General features: G+C 35.8%; 4 protein-coding genes and 1 non-coding gene across 6 annotated transcripts; 1 reads left to right on the top strand and 4 right to left on the bottom strand.

Moving 5' to 3' along the window:
- Positions 1-1904: 1904 nt before the first annotated feature.
- On the bottom strand, positions 1905-4374 carry LOC111008466 (increased DNA methylation 1-like). The gene has a single exon (XM_022281197.2). The coding sequence runs from the start codon at positions 4201-4203 to the stop codon at positions 2071-2073; it is 2133 nt and encodes a 710-aa protein (XP_022136889.2). The 5' UTR covers positions 4204-4374; the 3' UTR covers positions 1905-2070.
- A 3050-nt stretch (positions 4375-7424) lies between these two features.
- Positions 7425-10138, bottom strand: LOC111010935 (mitochondrial outer membrane protein porin 2). Its single transcript, XM_022284558.2, has 6 exons — positions 9946-10138; positions 9765-9832; positions 8751-8861; positions 8584-8670; positions 8262-8470; positions 7425-8035 (listed from the first exon to the last, which is right to left on the bottom strand). The coding sequence occupies exons 1-6, from the start codon at positions 9995-9997 to the stop codon at positions 7729-7731; spliced, it is 834 nt and encodes a 277-aa protein (XP_022140250.1). The 5' UTR covers positions 9998-10138; the 3' UTR covers positions 7425-7728.
- Positions 10139-10177: 39 nt separating this feature from the next.
- On the bottom strand, positions 10178-10251 carry TRNAT-AGU (transfer RNA threonine (anticodon AGU)). The gene has a single exon. It is a non-coding gene; the product is annotated as a tRNA-Thr (tRNA).
- A 3891-nt stretch (positions 10252-14142) lies between these two features.
- On the top strand, positions 14143-24331 carry LOC111011132 (autoinhibited Ca2+-ATPase 1). Of its 2 annotated transcripts, none has more exons than XM_088119420.1 (8): positions 14143-14832; positions 15912-15966; positions 16054-18005; positions 18261-18419; positions 18635-18806; positions 18912-19210; positions 19346-19599; positions 24153-24331. In XM_088119420.1, the coding sequence occupies exons 1-7, from the start codon at positions 14656-14658 to the stop codon at positions 19592-19594; spliced, it is 3063 nt and encodes a 1020-aa protein (XP_087975546.1). In that variant the 5' UTR covers positions 14143-14655; the 3' UTR covers positions 19595-19599; positions 24153-24331. The 2 variants fall into 2 exon arrangements, with proteins under 2 accessions (XP_087975546.1, XP_087975547.1); XM_088119421.1 differs by lacking the exon at positions 24153-24331 and adding an exon at positions 20400-20743.
- LOC111011140 (cyclin-D5-1) lies at positions 21502-23867 on the bottom strand. The gene is made up of 5 exons (XM_022284789.2): positions 23379-23867; positions 23202-23288; positions 22834-23125; positions 22626-22762; positions 21502-22521 (listed from the first exon to the last, which is right to left on the bottom strand). Exons 1-5 carry the CDS (start codon positions 23613-23615, stop codon positions 22276-22278), a joined length of 999 nt encoding a protein of 332 aa, XP_022140481.1. The 5' UTR covers positions 23616-23867; the 3' UTR covers positions 21502-22275.
- Positions 24332-26545: the final 2214 nt, after the last annotated feature.

Below are 26545 nucleotides of genomic sequence, written 5' to 3'. Positions count from 1 at the left end.
CTCGCATCCACCAAACTTGTTGATTCGGGACTAGTACCTGCAAAATCAAATCGAGCTAAACCGGTGTGACTCTAGTCACACGGGCTCCGATGCTTAAGTTAGCAAGAGAATAACGTAAATGTAGTCAACTCTCTTCCCCCTATACCTCTAAGGCTGGATCAATACTTATAGCGTGAAGTTGTTCCAGAATCTTCCGTAGCTAACCCTAATTCACCGTTGCAGGGCCTGGGCGACATCGTCGATCGAAGACGAGGGATCACTGGCTGGGCCGTGGGCCGAGCACGGCTCGGGACCGAGCCCCGGGTCGGGGCCGAGCCCTTCGTGGCTCAGTGGGCTTCCCTCTGGTCGCTTTCCTCGTTCTCTGCCCCGGCGTTAGGTCACTCTTTTGGCCGGCATGTTATGTCCCGGGCCGGTCTTCCCCAATCAGACTTCAACTCCTTGTCTCGTTTTGGGTCATTTTCGTTCTCCATAACACCATTAAAGTTATGCCCCAAGCGCCTTGACATTCTGGCTCAGTACCTCAACGCTAGGCGGAGTCCAACCAACCTAACAATTTGGCTCGTTAGCCCAATTCGATTTAGATCTTCATTCTTAGACTCTAAAGGAAAAAGTCTAGAAAGTCCAACTATGAAAAAGAAAAAGATATCCCAAAGAGAACGAGGATATCATATTTTATTTCGGGAATTCAAATAAAATATCCTGATAATTTGAGAATAATATATCATAGAATCCTTAAATTTTACCCTTTATAAATAGAGGGAAAATATTCATACGAGAGAGTAAGCAATAAACCCTACTTGTAGATAAGCTTCTCATAAAACTCATCCAAAGTTTATGGGTTCAGGTTTAAATTTTATTTTATTGTTTCAACTTACCCACTTATTTCTTTTTTATTTTTCTTCTTAAACTATCCAATGTTGTATTTTATCTTAAAAAATGTTGTATTTTATCTTCAATGTCACGTAATTAAGAACTTCAATCTATTTAGAAACCTGAAACGTGTCCATGTAAATGTTTATTTACTAATTAAATAAATAAGCAATGTGTCTATGTAGGATTTTTGTTAAATAATCTGTCAATTATAAGGATTAGAATGTTCTGTAAAATTTATAGATTAAACAAAATGTTTTAAAGTTTATAGACCAATTTTAAATCAAGGTAATTATAAAATTTATAGGTTATTAATAGTTAATCTTGAATAGCCAAAACGAGCATGATTCCGATAATTGACATATATATTCAACCAAGAGGTTGCAAGTTCGATTCATTTTAGTTTTGAAATAATTTTAATTATATATTATTTTAAATTTTTTATTATCATTCCACAGTTTTTCATTTCATTTTATTTTTCTAATTTTTACTTTAATAAATTAAACCAAATACCCATCAAATTATTATTATTAAAAAATAATTCAACAAAAGCATATTTTTAAAATATATTCTTTATTTAAGAACAAAATTAATTGCCCGAATAGGTGATAAATACTCCATTATCCGAGGTTAAATTACAAAATTAGCCTCTAAAATTTGTTAGTTTATGTCTACGTAATTCTTAAATTTTGGCTATTTATTGCATGTCGTAAAATTATTAAGTCTGCAAAAGTTATTTACAAAAATTCTAGTAACGTTGCTCGACTTTGAATTATAATTCTATATATTTAAATGGAATGATGATGTGGACATGGAAAAAGTGAACCCTCCGACCAAATAAACTTTAGCTAATTATTGCATGCTGTAAATTTCGTAGGGTATCCAAAAAGTCAAGCTAATATTTAATATTGTAACACATGCGAAGTGAAATAAATCACTCACCTCAATAACAGAACACAAATATTAATTGAACATTCAAATCATCATTAAACATAATAATGAAAAGAAAAAAAAAAGCTACTTCAATTAGGCTTCTCCTTATGTTATTAACATTATATAGCAGCTTAAATTTAATGGGCTGGGCAAGTCAATGACAGTGTACAAAATTTTGTCAATCATCTACAGTGAAGAATCAACATATAATGTAATCTACCAAAAAAAAAGAAGCTAAAAACCACCTCACAATTTCAAAATCCTCAGTTATAATGAATCGGAAATTGAGTTCCAACCATCAGAGATCTCATCTTCCACAGCAGTTTGCTTCAGCCTCTTCCTCGCTCCCAGTCCCCACCATTGAATATCTTCTTCATCTGAGCTCCTCTTTGTAAGCAGCTTCTGGCACATCACAGTGTGCTGAAAGCTCAACAATGTGTATTTAACAAGCTCTGATCTATCAGATTCCGCCATTCTCGAGAACCCAAATGCGCCGGTCCAAGTTCCGAGGGCCTCGGGGACCGCCGGCAGAGTCAGCTTCTTCACTCCCAGCTTCATTAGCTGTTGCTCCAGCTCCTTCATCAATGCGCGGCACATCCCATGTCTGCGGTGTTTTAGCCGAGTGGCAACTAATGGAACCTCTGCCACCTCCTCTCCATACACCCTCACCGTTGCCACTGTCATTACCTTACTGTTCTTCCCCTCCAAAGCCACTGTGTAGAACCCCCCAAAGTTCAACCGTTTCAGCTCTGATCTTCTGCTGTAGACTACATCTTCAATCAGGTCGTTTTTGGTCATGGGGTCCTTCACGGGCCGGAAGCTCTCGTGCATTACAGCAAGAGAAAGATTTAGCTTCTTCCTGTGGGTGCCCTCAGCCGCGAGTTCTGTACTGTGTTTCATTAATGTCCAAGTCAGATATCTATCTTCTTCCCCTTCTTCCCCCATTGGGATTTTGATTTCTTTCCATAAGAGGTTCTGCAGACCCGTGTGGATGTTCTCGCATTTCTGGGTACAAAACCAATTTTCTCTATCGATGTTTGGATTATTTGGGTCATCTTCTTCAAGCCCTCGAATGCTGTTTACGCATCCTACATGAACCTTCTGCTCGCATTGAACACATTTGACGAAATTGGAATCGATTTGATGGTTAGAAGAAGAAGAAGGAGAAGGCCCAGTGGAATCGTAGGTGCCTTGGCCGCAGATTTTGCAGCAGCAAGAAGGGCAGAACCATTCCCCTAATGGGATGGCCTTGAAACCGAGGCAACTGCCATGGAAGGCGGCGGGGCAGTGATCGCACAGAATCAACTCGCCCCCAAAATAACAAACGGAGCAGACGCTGTCGTTTTGGTCCGGAACAAACTTGTCAGAAGAAGATGGTGGAGGGCTGATTTTATTGTTGTTATTCGGTTTCTCGTGAGGGGATTTGATTTGAGGGATGATCGTCAATTGATTTAGGCACTCCAATAGGGAGCGCCCGTTTTCCAAAAAGATGTTGGCCGCCGGCCTACGCTTTGTACTGCCTGTGTGAGCCTCGAAACTGCTGATTCTGAACAGATTTGAGCAGCAATCGCATCTGATAATGCCTTCGTTTGTTATTCTTCCCCAACCCAACGGATCTTTCCCGGATAATTTGTAGCACACTTTATCTCCCGGCGAAACTATGCCCTGATCGATCAAACAGGAAAGACCGGCGCGTGAGTTGCGGCGGCGCGAGAAACTCGTCTCCGCCGCTGCTTCCGGCGTCCTCGGCGACGTTTTCCTTTTGCCCAAATTTGAAACCGGCGGCACTGGTAATTTGACGCGATCCGATGATTCGTGGATTTGTTTCTTCGAGTCGGAGGTGATTTGTTTTCCTTTCCATACGCGGCGGCGTGAATCTTTCTTTACACGGGAAGAACCGGGAACCGCGGTGGCTGTGGCGGTGGCGGCGCCTTGATCGATGTAGGCTTTGCAGGCGGTTCTGAGAGAAATATAAACCTTACCGGACGGAGATCTATATCGCAACTCACGCTTGTCTTTTGTCTTCTGAATGTAATATATCTCCCACCCCGTGGCCAAAAGATGCCCTAACGCATCATTTTTCACAGTCGATTTCTTGATGCCGCTCTTGTCCAGAGCAATCGTGTACCAGTCGACCACCGCCTGTGGAGCGAACTTCACCGTGAACATCCGGGAATTGCTCCGGTCGTACCCTTCTGGAAAGTAATCGGCGTCATTGTCGTCGTCGTCGTCGCTGGTTTCTTCAGATTTCTCCAGGCAAGAATCGGCCGCCATTTTCGGCATCTCGCTGAAATCAGCGCAGGGAAATTTAAAATCAAAATCGAAATCAAAATCAAAAGGAGAAGGAGAAGCAGAAGCAGAAGAATGGGATGGAAAAGAAGGTAAAATGGCAGAAGCCATAATAAGTTGCAGTGGGAGAAGGGTTTTTGGAAGAATCCTGCGGAGAAACCAAAACCCTAGTTCATGAATTGCATTATCTTTAGGAAATAGCTTGGTATCCAAGCATTAGAATAGAAGAATAGAAGAATTTGATTTCCGAAGAAGGGAAGAAGATTTGTAAATATGTTTAGAATTGACGATGGCTTTCAAATACGCAAAGATTTGATCCTCATGCTATATTTCGGGATATTGATATTTTTGTCAATCATTTTATTTTATCATTTTCTTTTCTTTTTGTTATTAATTATTATCGAGCTTTAATTTTTAAGATCGGTTAGATAACGATTTTTTACGTTTGATAATGATTTTAATTGTACTCAAACAATAAGAAAATAATTATTAAATTAAATTTTATGAGAATTATTTATAGATTTAAATTCTTTTGGTTAATTTTGATTTTTTTACCATTAAAACGTCTATTTAATCTCTATGTTTTTTTTTAATTTTTATCCATTTTGGTCATTGTATCTTATAAAAGTTAGTTTGGATTTCAGTATTTAAAATGATCATTTTGTACTTTAGCATTATATTTTAATTTTACTGACTAAATTTTAGCTGTAATTTTGTGTACAATAATTTATATTGAGTATAAAATTTATATTAAAATTTGTTTATAGGGACTAAATGGTCACTTTCTTTTTTAATATAATAACCCAACAAATGTTATTTTTGCCGACATAAATTTAACGACAAATATCTCGAGTTCGATCTTTCCACCTCACTTGTTGTACTAAAAAACAAATGTTATTTTTACCTCTATATTTTATTTGTTTATAATACAAGAATTTTAACTTTTTTGGCGAGGGAATCTTTGACGACTAAACAAAGAATTTCATCGTCAAAAGATATCTTGGACGACGAAATTATATTTGGTCGTCAATAGTCAAGGTTTCAACGACAAGATCTAAATTTAGTCGCCGAAGATATCTACGCGACTAATTTCATGTCGTCGTCAAAGATATCTTCGGCAACGATACAAATTTGGTCGTCGAAGGTACCTTCAACCAAATTAGTTTTCGTCTCTGAAGGTGGCCTTCGACGACGACAAATAGAAGTCATCACCGAAACTCTCTCACGACGGACAACGGCGACGATTTTGGCGATGATTTTGGTTTAAATGATTTGTCTATTGTTACTGAAATTAGATTAGGAAACAAGGAGAAATATAAATAAATAAGCCGGGTTCATGGAAGGGAAGAAAAGAATCTTATTGAACAAACTGATCCAGACATTTACAGTTACTAATTTTATTAGACCAAATCCTCATTCTTATTTGAAATTTTTTCTTTCTAATGGCACTGTTCATTCACTTTATTACATAATATAGAAATTTTTAAAAAAAAATTCAAAAAAATGTCTTAAATAAACCTGATGTAATGCTGATATAATGTAACTAAACTTTGTTTAAAAAATTAACATTTGTTTTTTTTTCCGAAAAAGTTGATGTATTTCATAATTATAATAATAAATTTCTTATTATAGCATTACTATTTTTTAGTACAACATGTGGGGTGGTGAATTAAATTCATAACCTCTTAATTGGAAATATATGCTAACTACCGTTGAGTTCCGCTCGTTTTGGCAACATTACTATTTAATTGAGCACAAGTTCTTAATCTATGCACATTATTAAATAATGCATTTTTCAAACTTGATTAAGTTCCTAATGATTTTTTTTCATTAAAAAAAAGTTCCTAATGATTTTTAACTCATGAATATATAGACTAAATTTTAAATAATATAGAAAATAATGTCTGAATGTTTGTATGCTAAACATAAAACTAAATTTATAAAGTAAAATAAAGGTTGAAAAGCCATAACTTTGTTAAATTAAATAAATAAAATTACTTTTATTTTTTTATTGCACAAAAAAATAATAAAATTTAAATATAATGTTTCTTCTCGTTGATTTCAAACTGTGTTCCTTAGAGTAAAGTTGTAAAAAATTTCAATGACCTAAACATTTTCAACAATGCATTAGACATGGGTAAGCAGTGGTATATTTTTTTCTCTAAAATGTTAAATGATCATAAGTTAAAAGAGATGGACAAAATAGCGCACAGAGATCTATAAATTTTTTTTTTTTTTACTTCGGGACACAGGAAAGCTCGAACCTGGATCTTGGATACCAACACCCGAAGGTGCGAGATCTATAGAATATTATATGCATCACTTTAATTATTTTATATACTTATCAAATTATATATGCCTACCCCAACCTATGCCAAGCTTAAAAAGCGATGTGAACCAAATCGCGGGATCAAGCTAACCTGGCCAAACTCCAGAGCCGAGTTAAGGTGATAACTAATTGTGAGTTGTTCCCGACACATGATATCTCCTCAATTTAGTCAAATGCCTCGTGTGCAATATATATTTTCACAACCCTACTATTAGATCCACTGTCATGAATTCAAAATGGGAGTGATTTAGAATGCTTACATTAAAACTAAATAAAATTCAAATAGAGAAGATTTTCTCAATCCTCAAGATGGACACCAATTTCAAATATAAGTAGTTCAGAATTGGCAATGGAGACATCCCGCAATTTAGGAGTGGGGACGGGTCAGGGATTTTCAACTGTTTTGCAGGATCTGTCGTCTATTTTTTGCAAGGCAAATGTTTTACTAGAATCAAAGGTATACGATCTAAAACAAAATTTTTAAAAACTACCATAATATTATAAGATTCTGATTTATCAACACAAAGTCATAATAAAAATACATACTAAAACAAAATACAATATGTAGATAAATAAAATATAAAATATTATTATATTTATAGATTATTATTATAATTACTAATATTTAAAAAAAAAATTGTACGGGGTGGGGTCGGGGCCACCATTTATGATCTCCAATTTGACCCGTACCAGTTAGATCGGGGATTCCTCGACCCCATACATGGCCAACAGTAGTTAGAATATGACCACACCAAGGGAGTATCATCCTCTTTTTTTGGACCAAAATTTCAGGTCCTCGTCTCTACCCAATAATTCCACCACATTTTTGGATCATAAATCAAGTAGCTGCTTAAATATGAGGCCATCCTCGTGAATGAATGTCATGCAGCAAGAGAGAGGGATAGAGTATGAGAGTATCCAAATATAGAGGATTGAGTAAAATAACAAAGAAAGACGGTTATATCTATAATCTATTATCTATTCTATCGACACAAGTTACATCTGTAGAAATAAAAACGACGGAGTTTTCACTGAAAATTACCTTCTAACAAATGCTATGGATTACATTTTTACTCTATCATTTTCTCCACGAACGAATCGGGCGTGGGGAGGGGAATGTCTCAAAACTCTAAACAATCCATACAAATATCGAAAATTAATTGCACAGCATACAAAGAAAAAAGAGCAAAGAATCCTATGACTACAGACAGAAGCTATTTTTCATATTCTGAAAGACAGCACAAACAGATGGTATTTTACTCGTGTTTGGGACTCACTCACCCTTCTTGGAATCCTTTCGATATTTTTCAAGGCTTCAAAAATAGCGCCAACCCGAACTTGGGATTATTTGCCAGAGCATTTGTGTCAAAGGCACCAGATACAGTTAGGAAAGACTTGGGTGTCAGCTGGTGCTGTAAAAGAGCCCCGAGATTGCCGTGGTTGTTAAGTTTTGCTTTCACTACTGTTTGAGAGTCAACCACATAAGAACACCCGACTGTCAACGTATTGTCATTGGTAGAGAACTTTCTGCTGATTTCTCCCACAACAGCTCCCCCATTCAGCCAATCAAAAAGGTGCAAGTATGACACTCTTACCGAGTCTCCTTTATCCGCCCTATAATAGGGAGAGAATTAACAAACATTAAGTGAAATTTAACCAATGAAAACATTGAAATAAATATGATCGCTACTCAGAAATTATCCTCTGATGACTGATATTGTCAATTATCCGTTTTCCTGTAAGTCATATTATTGTACAACAAAATAAAGTGTGTGCAACTAAACATCAACTAATTCGGAGGCAAGATCTCAATGAACAACCCTTAGAACAGAGCACTAACAATATTGCTGATGCGTTGGAATCTGCCTTTGTCACACTCACGCCAGCATTATATTTTGCAAAGTGACCAGAATTTGTTAAATAACTAGCTTCCGCTCCAAAAGCAATGTGGGGTGTCCCAATGGTTGCAGAAATATCAACTGAAGGAGACTTGTTTAAAGCAAAGGCTGTAGCAAATGTAGCATGCTCGTGGAAGTATTGAACCTCCACCTGTAACAAATGAATTGGCAGATATTAGATCTCAAAGGTTGCAAAATTTGCAATTTATAGGGACAGGACAGTCATAAGTACATATTCATCTCAAGTATTATCGAAAACATTACCTTGCCAGAGTTGTAATCTGGTAGTCTCAATGAAGCAATGACATGCGTGGATGGCAGAATATCTGTAACTGTCAGGACTGAGGAGACCTGCATGAATGATGCGAGGTTAGAAAAATAAAACATACAAGTATAAAACATATCAGAAATTAAAGAAAGAGGTACACTACGTTTGACTCTGTGTCAAATTTGAAATCAACAACAGCATTCTTGTGCTTGTACTGTGCTGCCACGTCCCCTGTGTAAAGACCTCCCCTCTTCACCACGGTTGAGTTAAGGCCCTAAAATGAAAGAGAAATTCTTAATGTTTCAAGCCAAAATAAGAATGCATGTGAGGGAAGATAATTGATCAAGAAGTAATGTTACAGGGAATAAAGGGAACCGGCTTAGCTAAAAGTTAAGAGAAAATTATTAGATTACATGAACCACCTAGAACACTCTACCCTTCCATGAAACACCAGTGGGACACCCCATTTACCCCTAGGTAAGCAGTACCAACTAAACTTTAACCAAGAGAGACCTTTTCACCAAAATGAATAGGCAATTATTTACATGGATTCTCGTCAATATTACAAGAAGTTGTATACTGTTAACAATCTTAGAAAACCAATGTTTGAATAAATATTCCTCAAATCTAGAATTTGAATAAAGACATAGTCTTATAGCCAATGATAGCACAGAAATGAATCTACACCTTCACCTTCACCTTCACATCGTGTTTTAAAATCCTAAATATTTGAAGAAGTAGACGTACACCCTCAAAACTTTATGTGATTCAAAGAAAACCACGGTTCACTGAGATTTGACCACTTTATGTACCTTACATCCAATTTCACAAAAGCAACCCTCTTCCTAAAGTAATTGATAAAGATGAGTTCAGTCCAACATTTTAAATTTCAAGTAAATAAACATTTAAATCATAGCCCTCCAGAAACGTATCATCCATCAATCAGAGTTGAGTCTTCAGATTGCTATAAACAACTTGTGCAGTCCTCAAGAAGACAAAGCAGGACAGCAAACGCACCAAAACAAAAGAAGAATAAAATTTACAAAAACATCAAAAAATAACCGTGCAAGCTACAGAGGTAACACGCAGAAGGGCAAAATGTAAACGATACTGAATCAAAAGCGAAGCAAGTCAAGAACAGGACAGAAAAGAAAATGATTGTGAAGGCGTTCAATACCACTCCAATGTCGGTAAAGGTGGTGATGGTGAACTTCTGATCAATGCTATAGTCCTTCCAGAGCAAGTCTGCAAATCATCGAAGAGTATCTAGTAGGCTGGCGATAAAGTAAATTCCAGTACCCAATTACCCAATTAGAACAAGTTTTAGAAAGTGGGGAGATGAAGCGGAAGCTCTTTACCTCTAGCTTTCTGGCCTATATCGGAGAAGAGCCCGGGACCTTTCCCGGCCATCTTGCAGGTCCTAGGGCTGAGAGAATTGAAGAGAAAATTGTGGGTGTGAGGGAAGAAAGGAGGGTTTTTACAGAAGGGGTGGGAATTTCATAAACCCTCGCATGCGATTTTTCATATCACGCGGGGTTTAATGGAGTCGGGCGAGAGAGAAAAAAAAAATTACTAGTAAAAAGAGAAAAATGCTCTCGTTGAGAGTCGAACTCAAGACCTCCCGCTTACTAAACGGGTGCTCTAACCAACTGAGCTACGAGAGCATTTTGAAAGGCGATTCTTATTTTCGCTAAAAGAATGCAATTCCACTAATGTTTACTGTTTAATGTTTATGATAATATTTTATTTTTACCATATAAAAACAAAGCCTGTGTGGACAAAGTTGAATTGCATGTAACGTTTTTTAATTCTAAAATATTTATATTTTATAAGATAAAGCAGATGCGCTATAACAATTCAATTCAACTCAGTACCTTTTTCTTTTTATTTCTTTTTGTATGAGAAGAGTTTGAATTCAACTTTATCCCCACACACGCTTTGTTTTATAAAAAATTGTTTAAAGCCAAAAGTAAGTTTTTAAATTTGATTTTAAAAATAAATTGTAATGAATTTTAATTTTTTTTGTTCAAAACGTACTAATAAAATAAAGTAATGTTTAGCTAATACTTTGTGAAATTCAATTGAAATTTTATTTAATGCCAACGGTTCGTTTTTTAAAACCTCTCTTTGAAGGTATGATAAAGATTATATGTTATTTAAACGAAGTTCATATTTATAGTAAAAATCTTATCTATTTACTCATACCGTTGAATAAACGACCAATGTGCACTTTAGATTCTCAAAGGAGTTTGCAATATCAAAGTTTCTACAATCCAGTTGCTTTTATCATTTATTTTGGTGTTATGGCTACCAAATTAGAATCTATCAACATGTTTTGCCAATTAAAATTTGAAAACATTCCCAACAATAACCCCTCCCATGGATTGGTAAAAAAAAAAGAAGAGAGAGAGTTAAAAAAATATATGTTTTAAGTTAATTGTACTAATTCAAAGTAGTAGATTATTCCATGAATTTTAGCATATAATAATTTGGTCTCAATATTTTAGTGGGTAACTGTTTATTAGTTTAAATTTGTCGAATTTAAACTAACAAAAATTAAGACATGTATGATAATTATGTTCCTCTGTGTATTTATTTGTTTTCCATCTACTTTTGTTAAAAACATTTCACTCATCAAAAAATTTTAAGAAATACTTTTTTGAAAAATATTTTAAAAATCTAAGTCAGAAAAAAAAAGTTTTATGTTTTATTTTTTAATTTGGCTAAGAGTTCTGGTGCATTAAAAGAAAAGTTAATAAAGTAAAACAAAAAATGACGTAGTTGCCAAATGGGCCTACATGTTACCTATTATAACTTAGAGGTTAAACTCATTACAAAATTAATATTAAAATTTAATGAATAAATAGTACCAAATGTATTTTTTAAACCATAAATAAATATGCTTTAATAATTTCGTTCCAGAGATTCCCCACGTCTATAATTTATCGTATGCTATAAAGACAAGACATATGATCATATGACATGTGGAATCACATAAAGTTAGATATTTTTTTATTATTTATTTTGATTCATTGGGCAATGTCTCATTTGGTCTGTGATTCGTTTATATAATATTTATATCTTCATGTTTTAAAAAATTATGAATGCATGAAAAGCAATAAAAACGCATTTGATTTTATAAATAAATAAAAAAACAAAAAAGTAGTAATAAAAAATAATAAAATGCGTTTGATGTACTTTTGAAAATGTCGAAATAAATTTCCCGTCTCCATCACATTTATCTCTTTTGACATTTGCTTTTAAGTTGTTAATTTGTATACTTAAGCTCTCTGTTTATAAAAACCAAAACTCTCTATTTACAAAAACCAATAAATTTTTTAAAGTAGTAAATTGTATAAATTATATTTTTTCATAATTTTGTCCTGCTTGGCTGAGATTGATTATATTTTATGAAACACGTGTTCGACGAGAAATTCAATAAGAGAAAATTCGAACTTATGAACTTGTATTGTATTGAATATATGTAGTGTTACAATCTCTAGTATGATCTTCTGATTGATTCTTTTAGATGTGAACTTTATTTCGAGGGCTTGTGAGCTTCAGCTTTGAGCGTATTGAAGAATTTTTAAAGTCTTTGGTCATGAAGCTTGATGTTTGACGAAATTTGTGGGTTGATGAAGTTTTCGGCTCGTAGCTTGTGAAGTTTTTCGGTCGGTTGCTTGACAAAGAGAAGATTTAGAATTCTCAAACTCTCGTAGTGTTCAAGTCTTCCATTCTTTTCTTCGAGTCTTTTCTGGTTTTGAATCTCCAATGCTTATGGATCTTTTCTCCTCGAATGTCTCAAACGAAAGGTGACTCCCTCTGTTTATAGAGTTTGATGAGTCTTGTATGGGTCATGGACTTTAATGGGTTGTGGGTTTGAGCCTAATCTCTTTATGAGTTTTGATTCAATTAATTGATTTCATCGGACGGCCATAAGAGAGACACGTGACATGATTATCTTCGTTGATTTTTAAAGTAAGTTAGGACACGTGTAAATTTGTGATTGGTCCTAAATTTAATTTTAAATTTGTGACGTGACATTTAATAATGAGTGAAAATTTCTCTATCAACAATATGTATACAATTTTGTGTGTTTTTCCCCGAAATTCATTAACAAATACATTTTTCAAAATTTGAATTCAAATTCAAATTTGTTTGATTTGCAGCCAAAGACGTTTCAAATATAGTAAAAATAATAAATTTATTTTATTTTTAATATATTATTTATTTTCAATAACATATCTGGCCTTAAAAGATGAATAATTTTACTGTCACCCATTTATATTTATATTTATATTTATATATTTTTTTTCAAGAGAAACAGTGCAACCCATTTACACTTAATTCTCTGGCAAAATCAACTAGAAATTAACTATATTATATTAAAATTTAGAGTTTGGTTAACTGGAGAGTTTTATTGACCGCTTTTCAGAACTTATTTTTTCAATGCCATCTCAAATTATGAAATTAATTTAAATAACGTTAATATTAATTAATTTGTTTCTGAGTTTTTCAAGTAAAAGTAAATGTGAAAAAGAAAAAACACCGCGTTAATTAATTCTACATATTCCTACCGCGTCGTTCAAAGGGAAAACAGCTCAAATATTTATAATTGTGAAACTAAAATTTCCAATACTTGAAAAAGGTTTTCAAATATAGTATTTTTAAATTAAATATTTTGTTGACGCTTTTATTGTCATACAAATATCTTTAGACATAATTTTCAAAGCATTCAAATTTGAAAGTGAAATAAAGAGATTTTCGGACCATCGATATCTACGTTCAACCTTCATCGTGCTACTGAATTTCAAAGTACCTAAGAGTGGTACTTTCAAGTTTCGAGCAAATGCCTGCTATAAAAATGGTAGTTTTCAAATTTGTATCATATTTAATTGTTTATTTAACATGTATTTGTACAACGGTCTTGAAAATTTTCGATTAGGTGAAATTATACCATTCTATTTTCACATTTCAATCCGTAATTCACAGCTGTTTGTTTCCACAATCTCAATAGTTCATAAATAATAAAATACTTATTAACAATCATTAAGTAGTCAACTCTACTGGACCTAACTATAACCACAATGTGTATTGAACTCCAGGACTTTTATTTGTGGGTAATAAGCACGCACATGCATAAGATTAAAAGTGTGATTCTATACATGGAAAATAACTTTTGGGATGTCATTCTGACGAGGCAAGATATTCATTCAACAACTGCATACTACTTGATTAATAAAATATTTCAACAAATTTAAATGTCAATCGTAGGATTAAAGTTTCTACTATAATCATAGTCTTGCAAAAAAAAAAAAAGTCGAAGGTTGAATTTGAGATGCTGAAATTAAGAAATTAGAAAAAGAGTGAGAAATATTTATGGTAAGAAATTATTATATGTTGGTTAAATTTTTACTTGACCATATAAGTAACAGTTAAACTAAAGTTAGGTTACTCATAAAATGAAATAATAAGGAAAAAAATACAATGATGTAGACATGTAGTTAATAAACTGAAATAGAAAACATAAAGACAGAAATCAGAATTACAGGCGTACGCAGTAGGAAAGTTGGAAAAAGAAAGAGTGGAAGAAACGCGCCTAAGTTCCAAACCAACTTCCCAACACCTTCCAATTCGCCATTATCGAGGTCAAAAGTGATGTTTCTGGTCTCAAGCTGGCCAATTATAAAATATTTTAGGCAGAAGCAGCCACCGGAGGCCATGGAGTCAAAACGAAGCAGCTGAATCAGGCCATCTCAAATCTCTGTTCTGTTTCTGTTCGTACCATTTTTCGCATGTTTCTTTGTTTTCTGGTAATAGTAGAACAAGTGAAGCCTTGATTCCATAGTTATATCAGATCAAGGACTCGGAGGAGACTGGATTTTGATTCTCAGCTCTACCGTACCGCTGACTGTTTTTCATCTACGCGGTTTTGTGCGTGTCCCGTTCTCCACGCCCCTTGTCTTGCCTTGATTTCTGCGCTGAACTTGAAGCTGAAGCAAGATCTGGAGTTTTTTCTTTTTCTTTAATAGCTCTAGATCTTGAAGGCGGAAGGTAATACAGCTCGGATGGAAAATTATTTGAACGAACACTTTGGGGACGTGAAGCCGAAAAACTCGTCGGAAGAAGCGCTTCAGAGATGGAGGCGGCTTTGCTGGCTGGTTAAGAATCGGAAACGGAGGTTTCGATTTACTGCTAATCTCTCTAAAAGATTTGAGGCCGACGCTATTAGACGCTCCAATCAGGTTTCTCGTTGATCCTAATTCTTGCCCCGTTATTTTTTTTTTCTTACCTGTATTTTGGACCTGCTGTAGTTTCTTGACTAGGTCAACTTGAAGTGTTTGCATCTTAAGAAGTGGATGTTCAGAAGCTACTGATTCCAAATAATCAGTTCGTTTTCTCTATTCTGTCCACTTCGATTCCATGTAGACTCTAAGATTTCACCACACTTATTCTCATACCCTTTTTTCACAACTCGTGAAATATGCTAGTGGGTGTGGAAAGTATGGAAAGTTGGTCAAGGTGTTCATCATTATTTTTTTGAACTGACCATTTCCACTGAAAGGCACCCATCCTATGAAGAACGGCGAAGCAAGATTGACTAGAGTATTTGGAGACACTTTAGTTTGAACAAATTAAAAATATTTTTCAAATTAATGCGTAGGATGACTTTTCATACTTCTCGAAGTGCTTCCTCAACCACTTTTGACTACATAACCCAAAGCTAAAATTTTGAAAATTACTTAATCATAAGCATTTTCCATTATTCAAAAAATCATCCCAAACTCACCTTAAACTTCAAGAGTCAACCTTAAACTTAATGGACCTGTCGACCAGATAGTTAAGGCCAAAATGAGGCAGATGAAAGATATGTACATTATTTACAAAATTTATATATGAGTTCTTAGAGTAATGTGTCTGAGTTTAGCTTTCATCTCTCTCAATTTGACATTGATATCCTGTGGTGTTTCCCGTATGTTGATATCATCAGTTCTTTTCATCTTTTGTATTTGTTTGGTTGTAAGGTCTTACGAACATCATACCATAAGAATTCGTGATCACCTTGGAGACATTTTCCAAGCATCATATGATGCCTTTCTACAGTATTGCAAGTTCTGGAACGGGGTATAGACGTGATAAATAGTCACTGTTTCCAGGACTAAGAGATTGGAATGAAGTAATATTCAACCTTGTTCTTCACAAATTTCTAACATGCATTGGAGTCCAACCTTGAACGATAACAACTATGTTCTGTAATAAGATTTTCTTTTCCATCTTGTTTTGCTTTTGATGCCCATCTGTTCATTTTCAACAATCGTTGCAGGAGAAGTTCAGAGTTGCAGTTTTAGTTTCACAAGCTGCACTTCAGTTCATCAATGGTAAGTAAGGTCTTGGTTATGCGATCAACTGAGAACTGAGGTTGTAGATTAGTAATGCACGTTGACAATGTCTTTGAATGCCTGCAGGTTTGGATTTGTCTCCTGATTACCTTGTGCCTGAAGAGGTTAGGCAAGCAGGTTTTGAAATTTGTGGAGATGAAGCGGGCTCCATTGTGGACGGCCGTGACGTGAAGAAGCTGAAGATTCACGGGGGTGCCGAGGGTATTGCGACTAAGCTTGCCACATCAACCGCGACTGGTATTCCTACTACAGAGCATTTGATCAAGAAAAGGCAAGACATTTATGGAATTAACAAATTCACCGAAAGCCCATCTCGAGGATTTTGGCTTTTTGTTTGGGAAGCTCTCCAGGATACGACTCTAATGATACTCGCCGTCTGTGCTGTTGTTTCCCTTCTTGTTGGCATAGTGATGGAAGGATGGCCGAAGGGTGCTCATGATGGGCTCGGCATCGTTGCTAGCATCTTGCTTGTTGTATTTGTCACTGCCACCAGTGACTATAGGCAATCGATTCAGTTCAAGGATTTGGATAAAGAAAAGAAGAAAATTTCGGTTCAGGTTACCAGAAATGGGCTGAGACAAAAGATTTCCATATACGAACTTCTTCCGGGTGATATTGTTCATCTTGCCATGGGTGATCAGGTACCAGCAGATGGACTTTTTGTTTCGGGGTACTCTCTTCTGATAAATGAATCCAGTTTAACAGGTGAGAGCGAACCAGTTAATGTAAATTCTCAAAACCCTTTCCTGCTGTCAGGAACAAAGGTTCAGGATGGTTCGTGTAAGATGGTTGTGACTTCTGTTGGCATGAGAACCCAATGGGGCAAACTAATGGCCACTCTTAGTGAAGGAGGAGATGATGAGACTCCTTTGCAGGTGAAGCTAAATGGGGTGGCAACAATTATTGGGAAAATTGGCCTGTTTTTTGCTGTCATAACTTTCACTGTATTGGTGCAAGGATTGTTCAGTCGCAAGCTACAAGAAGGGTCTTACTTTAGCTGGTCCGGAGATGAAGCAATGGAGGTTTTGGAATTCTTTGCTGTTGCGGTCACGATTGTTGTGGTTGCTGTGCCTGAAGGGCTGCCTTTGGCGGTGACACTGAGCCTTGCTTTTGCGATGAAGAAGATGATGAACGATAAGGCACTCGTCCGGCACTTGGCTGCTTGTGAGACAATGGGATCAGCTACTACTATCTGTAGCGACAAAACTGGGACATTAACGACTAACCACATGACCGTTGTGAAAGCCTGCATCTGCACTAACGTCAAGGAAGTTAGTGATTCTAGCAAGTGTTCTTCTTATCGTTCAGAAATTCCCGATTCCGCTGTTGGTATTCTACTGCAATCAATATTCAATAACACAGGTGGAGAAATCGTCAAGAACAAAGATGGCGAGAATGAGATAATTGGGACGCCAACCGAGTCTGCTCTTTTGGAATTCGGCCTTCTGCTTGGTGGGGATTTCCAGGAAGAACGCCAAAAGTCAAAAATCGCAAGAGTTGAGCCCTTTAATTCTGTGAAGAAACGAATGGGGATTGTTTTGGAGCTCCCAGCCGGTGGCTTCCGCGCCCACTGCAAAGGTGCTTCAGAGATCGTTTTAGCTTCATGCGACAAAGTTCTTGACTCGAACGGTGAGGCAGTTCCTCTCAACGAAGCGTCCGTCAACTTTTTGAAGGAAACAATCGAAGAATTTGCGAGCGAAGCTCTTCGAACTTTGTGCCTCGCTTACATGGACATCGAAGGCGAGTATAACCCTGAAAGTCCGATTGCCGCAAGTGGCTACACGTGCATAGGAATTGTTGGTATCAAGGATCCCGTTCGTCCGGGTGTCAAGGAGTCCGTTGCAATTTGCAAGGCCGCCGGTATAACCGTACGGATGGTTACGGGAGATAACATCACCACTGCCAAAGCAATTGCTAGGGAATGTGGAATTTTGACTGATGATGGTATAGCAATCGAAGGTCCTGAATTCCGGGAGAAGAAGGAAGAAGAATTGAGTGAAATAGTACCAAAAATTCAGGTACTTTTAAACGAATTTTGATTCTGGAACTGTAACCACTACTCCTAGAGCTGGATATCGATATTATAACCTCAAACCGAAAAAAATGGACGTAACAGAAGTTGCTGTCGATTTTAGAAATAACAGACAGATAGTTTTAGTCCATGCTGTTTTTTATTGGCTTTGTCCTTTTTTTTTTGACTCGGTTCAATAATTCTTTACATTAACGCTATAAAAAATTGGCGTGCTGAACAAAGTCTGGTATTTCTTGTGTAGGTCATGGCTCGATCTTCACCAATGGATAAACATACTCTTGTTAAGCACTTACGCACCACTTTTCAAGAAGTTGTTGCAGTGACGGGGGATGGAACAAACGATGCTCCGGCGCTTCATGAAGCAGATATTGGATTAGCTATGGGCATCGCTGGAACTGAGGTACTTTTTAATCGTCTTAAAGATGATAATCCAGAGAACTATTAATTTCAACTTCTAATTTGTTTCTTTCCATGGACACGCTATTAAATCTTTTTGAATGGGAGGTCCGGTATAGAGTTGGGGAGGGGTTTTCTGGTCAAATAATTGAATGTTTACCGTACATCTTTCATTGATACAGTTTTTTAGTAAATGACACGAAACGTATTAAAATGCAGGTTGCCAAAGAGAGTGCTGATGTAATAATTCTAGACGACAACTTCTCTACAATTGCTACTGTTGCTAAATGGGGACGTTCAGTCTACATAAATATCCAAAAGTTTGTTCAGTTTCAGCTAACAGTGAATGTGGTTGCACTTCTCGTCAACTTCTCTTCAGCCTGTTTGACAGGTTAGCTGACCTTAATTTATGCAGTTCAAATTTCCCTTATCAATGTGAATCTTTCATTAAAAGAAAAAAAGAAAAAAACTTAATATGTGGCTAATATTTTCGCAGGAAATGCTCCCCTCACTGCTGTGCAACTGCTATGGGTCAACATGATAATGGACACACTAGGGGCGCTTGCATTGGCAACCGAACCTCCTACTGATGACTTGATGAAGAGATTGCCAGTTGGTCGGAAAGGGAATTTCATTAGCAATGTGATGTGGAGAAATATCTTGGGGCAGTCTATATATCAGTTTATAATAGTTTGGTATCTCCAGACAAGAGGACAGGCTCTTTTTTATCTTGATGGCCCAGACTCTGGATTAATACTGAATACACTGATTTTCAATGCATTCGTCTTTTGTCAGGTAATTTGTTTCTTCCGAATCCTCGCCCTTGCACGGATATGGTCGTGTAATATTCTCCTTCTGATATAGTAGCAGAAGGACATCCATGTTTCTACTGACTAAAATTAACCGTTGATGAATTGCTGGTCCTTGTAGGTTTTCAATGAGATAAGCTCTAGAGATATGGAGAAGATAAATGTGTTTGAAGGAATACTGAAGAATTACGTCTTCGTGGCAGTGCTCACTTGCACTGTACTTTTCCAAATCATAATCATCCAATTCCTCGGAACATTTGCAAACACGTATCCTCTAAATTCCCAGCAATGGTTTGTCACTGTGCTATTCGGATTTCTTGGTATGCCAATTGCAGCAGCTTTGAAGATGATTCCAGTACCATCAGACTGAAAACGGTATCTTCTTAACCCAGCAAAATTCCAGCCGAAAACTCAAGTTTTTTTCCCCAATTTTTTGAGGTCATTTCCTCACGAAGTAGGATTTACATTGATCTGAATTTGAACTAGACTTATCGTAAATCAAATTAGACAAGTTACCAAGAACTTGAGGTGATGATAGCCATGTGCAGCAGAAGATGAAGTTCTTTCCTGTATATTAACCTCTCAAAAGTTGCTTACCAACTTCTTTTTTTCTTTTTAAAAGAAAGATTTATAGGACATCAGTCTTGGATCATGGAAGGTCCTTTTTATTCAGTTATATACGCTTGTATTTATCACTCCACATTTCTTTTGATTTATTGCTTAGTTGCTATTTTGTGATGAACATCATTACTCAGATTATCCAATCCACAACTTGTAGTAGTTTTCCAGGGACATTTATATGGTTTCACCCTGTTGGGAAATCCCAAACCTTCTTTGAGGCATAATGGCCTGGTTTGCCATCGAGCCACTGTTTGCTCCCAAATTAAATGCCTTCAAACCAATTAACTATTGCTCAATAGTAACTACCACAGGCCACACTTGCTCTCTTAGTCCTTCAATATTAGGGTCCCAATGTTATTTGTTTCTGACGAAATTGAACAAGGAGGCAGCTAGTTGTAAAAAGTTTGAACTCGGTATATGAAGCTGTGAAAGTGTTGGTGCTGATATTGATATTCTACAGTTTTATTCCTGTACTATGTGGTATTAAATCCCACCATTTTTTTACCTCCTTTAACCTCCCCTTATCCCCTGTCACATTTTCCATGGTAAATTAGGCTTTTCGTTGGTAAAAAGAGGAGTTTTCACTTTCCCTCGAGAGGACACACCATATAGAGGAGCGTAGGCAAAGGCTGAAACAAGAATATGCTCTCTGACAGAGATGGCAAATCTCCCTCTCTCTCTTTACCAATTTTCCAAGTGACAGCTCAAGCTTTTGGCACCGCCACAACCTATCAATTATCAAACATATTGTGTGCAAAAGAAGAAAGCATAGGAGGAGCATGTCACTTTTTAGTTTTAGTTCCATACATTGGAAGTAGAAGCTTCCTTGAGAAATAGAGCCTCTGTCACTTCATCAAGATATATCACACCCTCAAAGACTAGTCATCTTTTTTTTTTTTTGTTTTTTGCCCCCCTTTGACATATCATATCTGAAATTTCTCCATGGTATGGTATCAACTCCCCCCACCTTACAAAAAGTCCTTTGGCATCGCTGTCTTTATTCTATGTTGAAGAAAAAGATTGCAGCAGACCAAGTTAGCTTGTGAATCACTTAGCCATTGTTGGATAAAATATGGGTGCAAAAGTTGAGGTGGAAAAATTACACTGGCTTTTGATGGGCAGTTTCTAAAAAGAGCCAATAGGAGGAATCCACGTGTCAAGTTGCCCTAGGAAATAGGGCATCCTATGCCAAAGAGAAAGTACCAATTACCATAGTAGTAGGAGTAAATTTATTTTTTTGGTTGTTTTTGTTTGACTGCACAGCTTGGATTCCTGTAGCTCATTCAGCAAAAGAACAATTCTACTGATAACTGCATACAGTATCCTCTGGCAATCTCATGGCACGTCAACCTGATCTGACCATATCTCCCCCTTGCCTCCTCCCATGGAAACGACTCCCTTTTGTTTGCTTCCTCTCTCTCTGGAGTCTGTTTTTTACCTTTTATCTCGGTAAATGGGTAAATTTGTTTTTAGTTTGATCTTTCAATTGACTTCCATTGCTTCCCCACGGTGTGGGATGTTTATCCTTTGGTAAAAGCCAAAGAAGAAATTGGCTTTTACGTTGATGGTTCCAATCTATCCATCTTCATTGGATATGGACTTTTATGCTAGACTTTTTGGTTTGTTTAAGCAATTACATAGTGAATACACATGATGTGTGGCAAAAAAATCAATTTCATTGAAGTTTAATAAAAAAAAAAAGAAAAATAACACACACAAACAAAGAAAAAGAAAGTAGCCTGGAGTTCAATTTTTTCCCTTTGTATACAGGGAAAAAGAGGTCGGCCCCACCTGAAAAGGCTTTGCCCCAAACATTCAAACATATCCAATCGTTCTCACCTTTTAAAAAGAAACATTTTTGAAGGCTAAAATGAAGCAAAAAAATGCATCAAATCACAATAACACAGTCACAGAGCTTGCCCATCACTCCTCAGCTCTTTTCAACACTCTTCCCCCACACCCCCCAGTGCCTCTTCTTTCACTTCAACTTTCTTACAGCCTTTTCAAAGACACCAAAAGAAAGCATCCCATTTAAAGCTAGGGTTTTGCAGACACCTCAAAAATAAAAATAAAAAATAAAAAAATCCAGCCCCATTATAAAACAGCTTTGTTTGAAGCCCTCCCTCCCCCCTTGGCTTTGGCCTAATACAAATCAGAATCAGCTTTTCTTCTTCTCTTTTCACTTTTTTCTATTTTTACATTCACCCCAATAAATCTAACCTTTTTCTTTTCTTTTAAATTATTTTTCTCTATTCTTTCTACCACTGTTTCTTCCATCATTTGGTTGTTTTCTGAGAGAACTTGATCAATAAACCAACAAATCAAGCAATTATTGTAATCATAAAACCCCCCACCATCAAAACCCCTAATTATCACCACAAGTCATTTGTGAGAAGGAAAAAATAAGGGAAAAAAGAAAAAAAACATTCCTCATCTTTTTCCCTCTACCGGGGCCGCTTCCCCTTCAGCCACACCATACTTTTTTTCATCACAGTTACTGAAGTTTAGCCGTTTCCTTTTGGAGGCAATCGTGGATGTTACTGAAGAATTTTCCGAACAATCCATTGATTTCATTTGGGTGGGTGATAAATCTGGCGATTTTAAACACTCTGCTTCTTCTCTACATCTCTCCAATCTGAGCTCTTGCATCAGATTGTAACATGAAATCACATCTTCCTGTGGAGCAAATTTGGACACAGAAAGAAGAACAGAACACTTCATCCAACAATCAATTCAATTAATCAAAAACCCCAAATCCCCAATTTCTCAATGGAACTTACTACTTCGAGAAATCTACATTGTGAAATGGAATTCATCTTCAGCTCCAAGGCTTTCCTTGTTAATCTGTCATCCATTGCCGCCAAAATGGCTGCGGCTGCTGCTATTACAGAAGGCCTGTGGTCCTCTGTACTCCTTTCTGCATTCAAGATTCGAATGTGATGATGAACAAATTCGATGAAATTGATGGAATGGGTTAAGAGAAATTACCTCTAATCATGACCCAGATGAGTTCAACAATCTGAGAAACCTTATTGCTTGGTGGGGATTCAATGGATAATTTAGAAATGAAATAAGGAATGAAGGAGAATGGAGTTGTTGAACCCATCTTCCACTCCAATGTATTCAACACCAGAAGCTCCATTCTTTGTATTACTTTACTTTCAAAGCTGAAATCTTCCACCGGAAATTCCGACAGTGCCGGAACCTTCAATTCCTCCATTTTCGCCGCCAATGAAAGACAGGCCACCGCCAGGAGTCTAATTGCCCACAGCTTCTCATTCTGCAGCGATGGAATTTGGGATTAAGAAAGCAAATTAAGAAGCCATTGCCAGAGGAAATGGAAACTGGAGCCTTACAATAATGGCCCGCCGCGAGAGGAACCGATCGAAGTATATCATTGAAAGATAAGCCGTCTGAAAACCGAATCCAAACACTTCCCTGGTCTGCAAAATTAGAACAATTGATTAATTAATTGAATCGAATCCCAAATGAATCAAACCCAACAAAAAAAAAATGAAGAAAAAAGAACCGACTTTGAGAATCCATGCAATGGCTTCCAAACGGGCACATCTGACCCAGTTCCCGAACACCAAAGATTTCTCTTTTCTGAACCCAAAACTCGTCTCCTTCGCCAATAATGTATCCACATAATCATCCTCTGCTTCGCTCTGATTCCCAATTCCGATGAATGTCTGTTCTTCTTCTTCCACAATCTCCCCATCCAAACAGGTTAGACTCGGGATTACGACATCCACATCAACATCGTCCATTTTTACAAGAATGGATGCTTTTTTCTTCTCTACATTCAAGAGGGGATCCGATTATAAGGAAACTGCGAAAACCCAGAACCAGGAACCGAGAACAGGGGGAAGTGGGGATGATGGGGGAGGGTGTTCTCCAGCAGTTACAGAACCAGAAAAGAAAAAAGCCGAATCTGGGTTTACTTAGAACGTGGCGAGATTTTAGAAAGTGTTTTGCTTGGGAGAGAATTTTAGAGAGAGGAGAGAGAATAGTTGTTGGGTTTTGAAGGAAGACTGAAATTTGACCGAAGAAGAAGCAGAGCTTGTTTTGGGGTTGCCGGCTCGGATTGGACTGTTTGAATATACGCGAGTGGAGTACACGCACCAATCACGGATGAGATCTCTCACTGCCACTCTTATTAATACTATTGGCTGGTACCGTACCAGAAGCAAGTACTTTCTGTATTCTGTAACCGCACCCAATACTTTTTACCCCCATTTTTCTTTTTTCGTATTTGTTTATTTATTTATTTAATGGTATTTAATTTAGAAGCCTTGCACTCGCAGCGCCAACTTCGGTTCAATGGCCAGTCAAATCTCGCCACGTCATTATTACAAGAAACACCACCAGCGTACTGTTTTGAAGAGCCGTATGACCATTATCGTACTTTTGCAATTATTACTTTCATTTTTACTCTTTTTTTTTAATCTAAATGAACACTTTGGGTTAATTAAATTGAGGCTAAATTACATAAATGTTAAATTATAAGTATAGTATGTAAGATTTGTTTAATAGATCTCTAAAGTTTTAATTTTATGTTTAATAGATCTTTGTATGTTAAAAAGTGTAACAGTTCCTTAAATCTTTTAATTTTGTGTTTAATAAGCTTTTGAATTTTGAAATTTGTATGTAATATATTCTTGATGTAATCAATATTTTTCAAACTTCACAAATTTATTAGACATAAAAATTAAAAGTTTAAGGTTCTATTTTGTGACTAATATATTCACAAATTTTAAAATTTTTTAATATGATATGGATGTATTAGATACAAAATTGAAAATTTAGTGACCTGTTAGACATTTTTAAAATTCAAAGACTTATTAAACACAAACTTGAAAATTCATCGTCTAAACTTGTAATTTAACCTTATATGAAATTACAATGAGTTATATAGTTGGTTTTTTAATTTTGTTTGAAATTGTATGAGTTTCAATTTCACTTAATCGAAGTGAAAATGAGATTGAACCAAATACTTGGGTGAGGGGTTAAAAGTGAAATCAAATAAATGCTACTTAACATATCCATTCCAATTGTGCCCTAAATGTTGCAAAATGTTCAAATTTATTTGTTAGATATTTAAAAGGTTCTTTGAAACAAATTTAAACACTGATGGCATAATTGAAATCTTATAGACATTGGGAGTAAAATTGAAACCAAGGACATTTTGTGTAATTTAGGGAAACCTCTTAAATTTTCTACCCCACAAAATTACTAGTATACCCTTTTATTTTCCCTCCCCTCTCCCTTTCCAAAAATAGATCGACTCGGGAAAAAAGGTGAATGAATATGAATCTAGCTTTTAAATTTTGGAAAAGGTGTAAAGACATTTTTACCCATTATTCTTTCTAATACATGGCTCAAAAGTAGCAATTAGAAGATTAGCATCGAAATATCTCAACCCACGTGTGCATCAAAACTCCTAGGGTATATTTGGAAAACAAAATCAATAATTGGATTTAATTTAAGATGGAGAAAAGCAAATGATGGTGGTCAATCATAAGATAATGCCAATATTTTCTCTTTATTACCTTAGCAACAAATAGTTTGATTAATAATAATTAAAAGGTCGAAATATCAAAAGAAAAATGAAGATCTCTTATTTTATAGAATTTGTTTGCATTTAGATGGATTAGTTGGCAAGAGTTTCCAAGTACTTTATAAATTTAATGGCAAAATAAAGTTTTGGTCATGAGATTTGTGGTAGTATCTAATAAACGCTTTTGGTTCCCGAGGCTTGAAATAGGTGTTATTTAATTAATATAATTTATCACATCAACAACTACAATAAACAATTTAATTGCAATTTGTCATGTCGTTTAATATTAGTTAATTAACAGTAAAATAAATCAGAAACCATTTAAAACGATTTCTCAAACTTCAGAGACCAAAAATGTTTATTTTAAACGGATCAAATTGACACTTACTTTAAACCTCAAGGATTAAAAGTGTTTATTTTGAAACTTTAGAGAACAAAAGTGTTCATTTTGAAACCTGAGGGATAAAAATGTATTTTGCCATAAATTTAATATTATCATTTAATGGTACATTTTTTAAATTGTCCACTCATGTATGAAATAATAACTAGCAAACAAGGAACATCATGATCTCGTCATGAAAAAATTTAGTATTTTTCTTTCATATTATTATATCAAAATCAACATCGAACAATAAAAAATAAAACGAGGTTCTAATTCATCGTGTTAATTGTTTTTTATGGCTTTTATTTCTCCAGTATTTTTAATGACATCACTATCTCAATTTAGAGAAAAAAAAAAGCAATGAATAGAGTTTGATTATGAGTTCAAATCTTCCTGGATTTATACTAAAAAAATTGTTAATTCTTTTTTTTAGTCCAATAATTGCAGGTAAGAAATATGGTTCGTGTCAAAATAAAATTGAAATCTTATTGTTCTCTATGAACGTTTTTTTAAGTACAATATATGGGAATGATGGACTTTTTAGTCATATATAAATATCGTAATCAGTTGAACTAGATTCTAGGTTCGAGTTTTTAACTACCGTGGAAGACAATTTTAAATTGAGCTTTTTCTTTTTTTAATGATAACACATGATCCAAAGAGCCCAATAACCATGATAACGGACAAGTTATGAGTTAATTTTTTATTTTTTTTCGTTCATACCCCATCAACCTAAGTATTTTTATGATGATTATTAT

This window comes from Momordica charantia (genome assembly GCF_013281855.1).
Source record: "Momordica charantia cultivar OHB3-1 chromosome 11 unlocalized genomic scaffold, Mcharantia_2.0 BLBB01000011.1, whole genome shotgun sequence".
In the NCBI taxonomy this organism is placed as follows: domain Eukaryota; kingdom Viridiplantae; phylum Streptophyta; class Magnoliopsida; order Cucurbitales; family Cucurbitaceae; genus Momordica; species Momordica charantia.
Note: the sequence above shows the minus strand (reverse complement) of the source record. Positions and strands in the feature narration are given on the sequence as shown.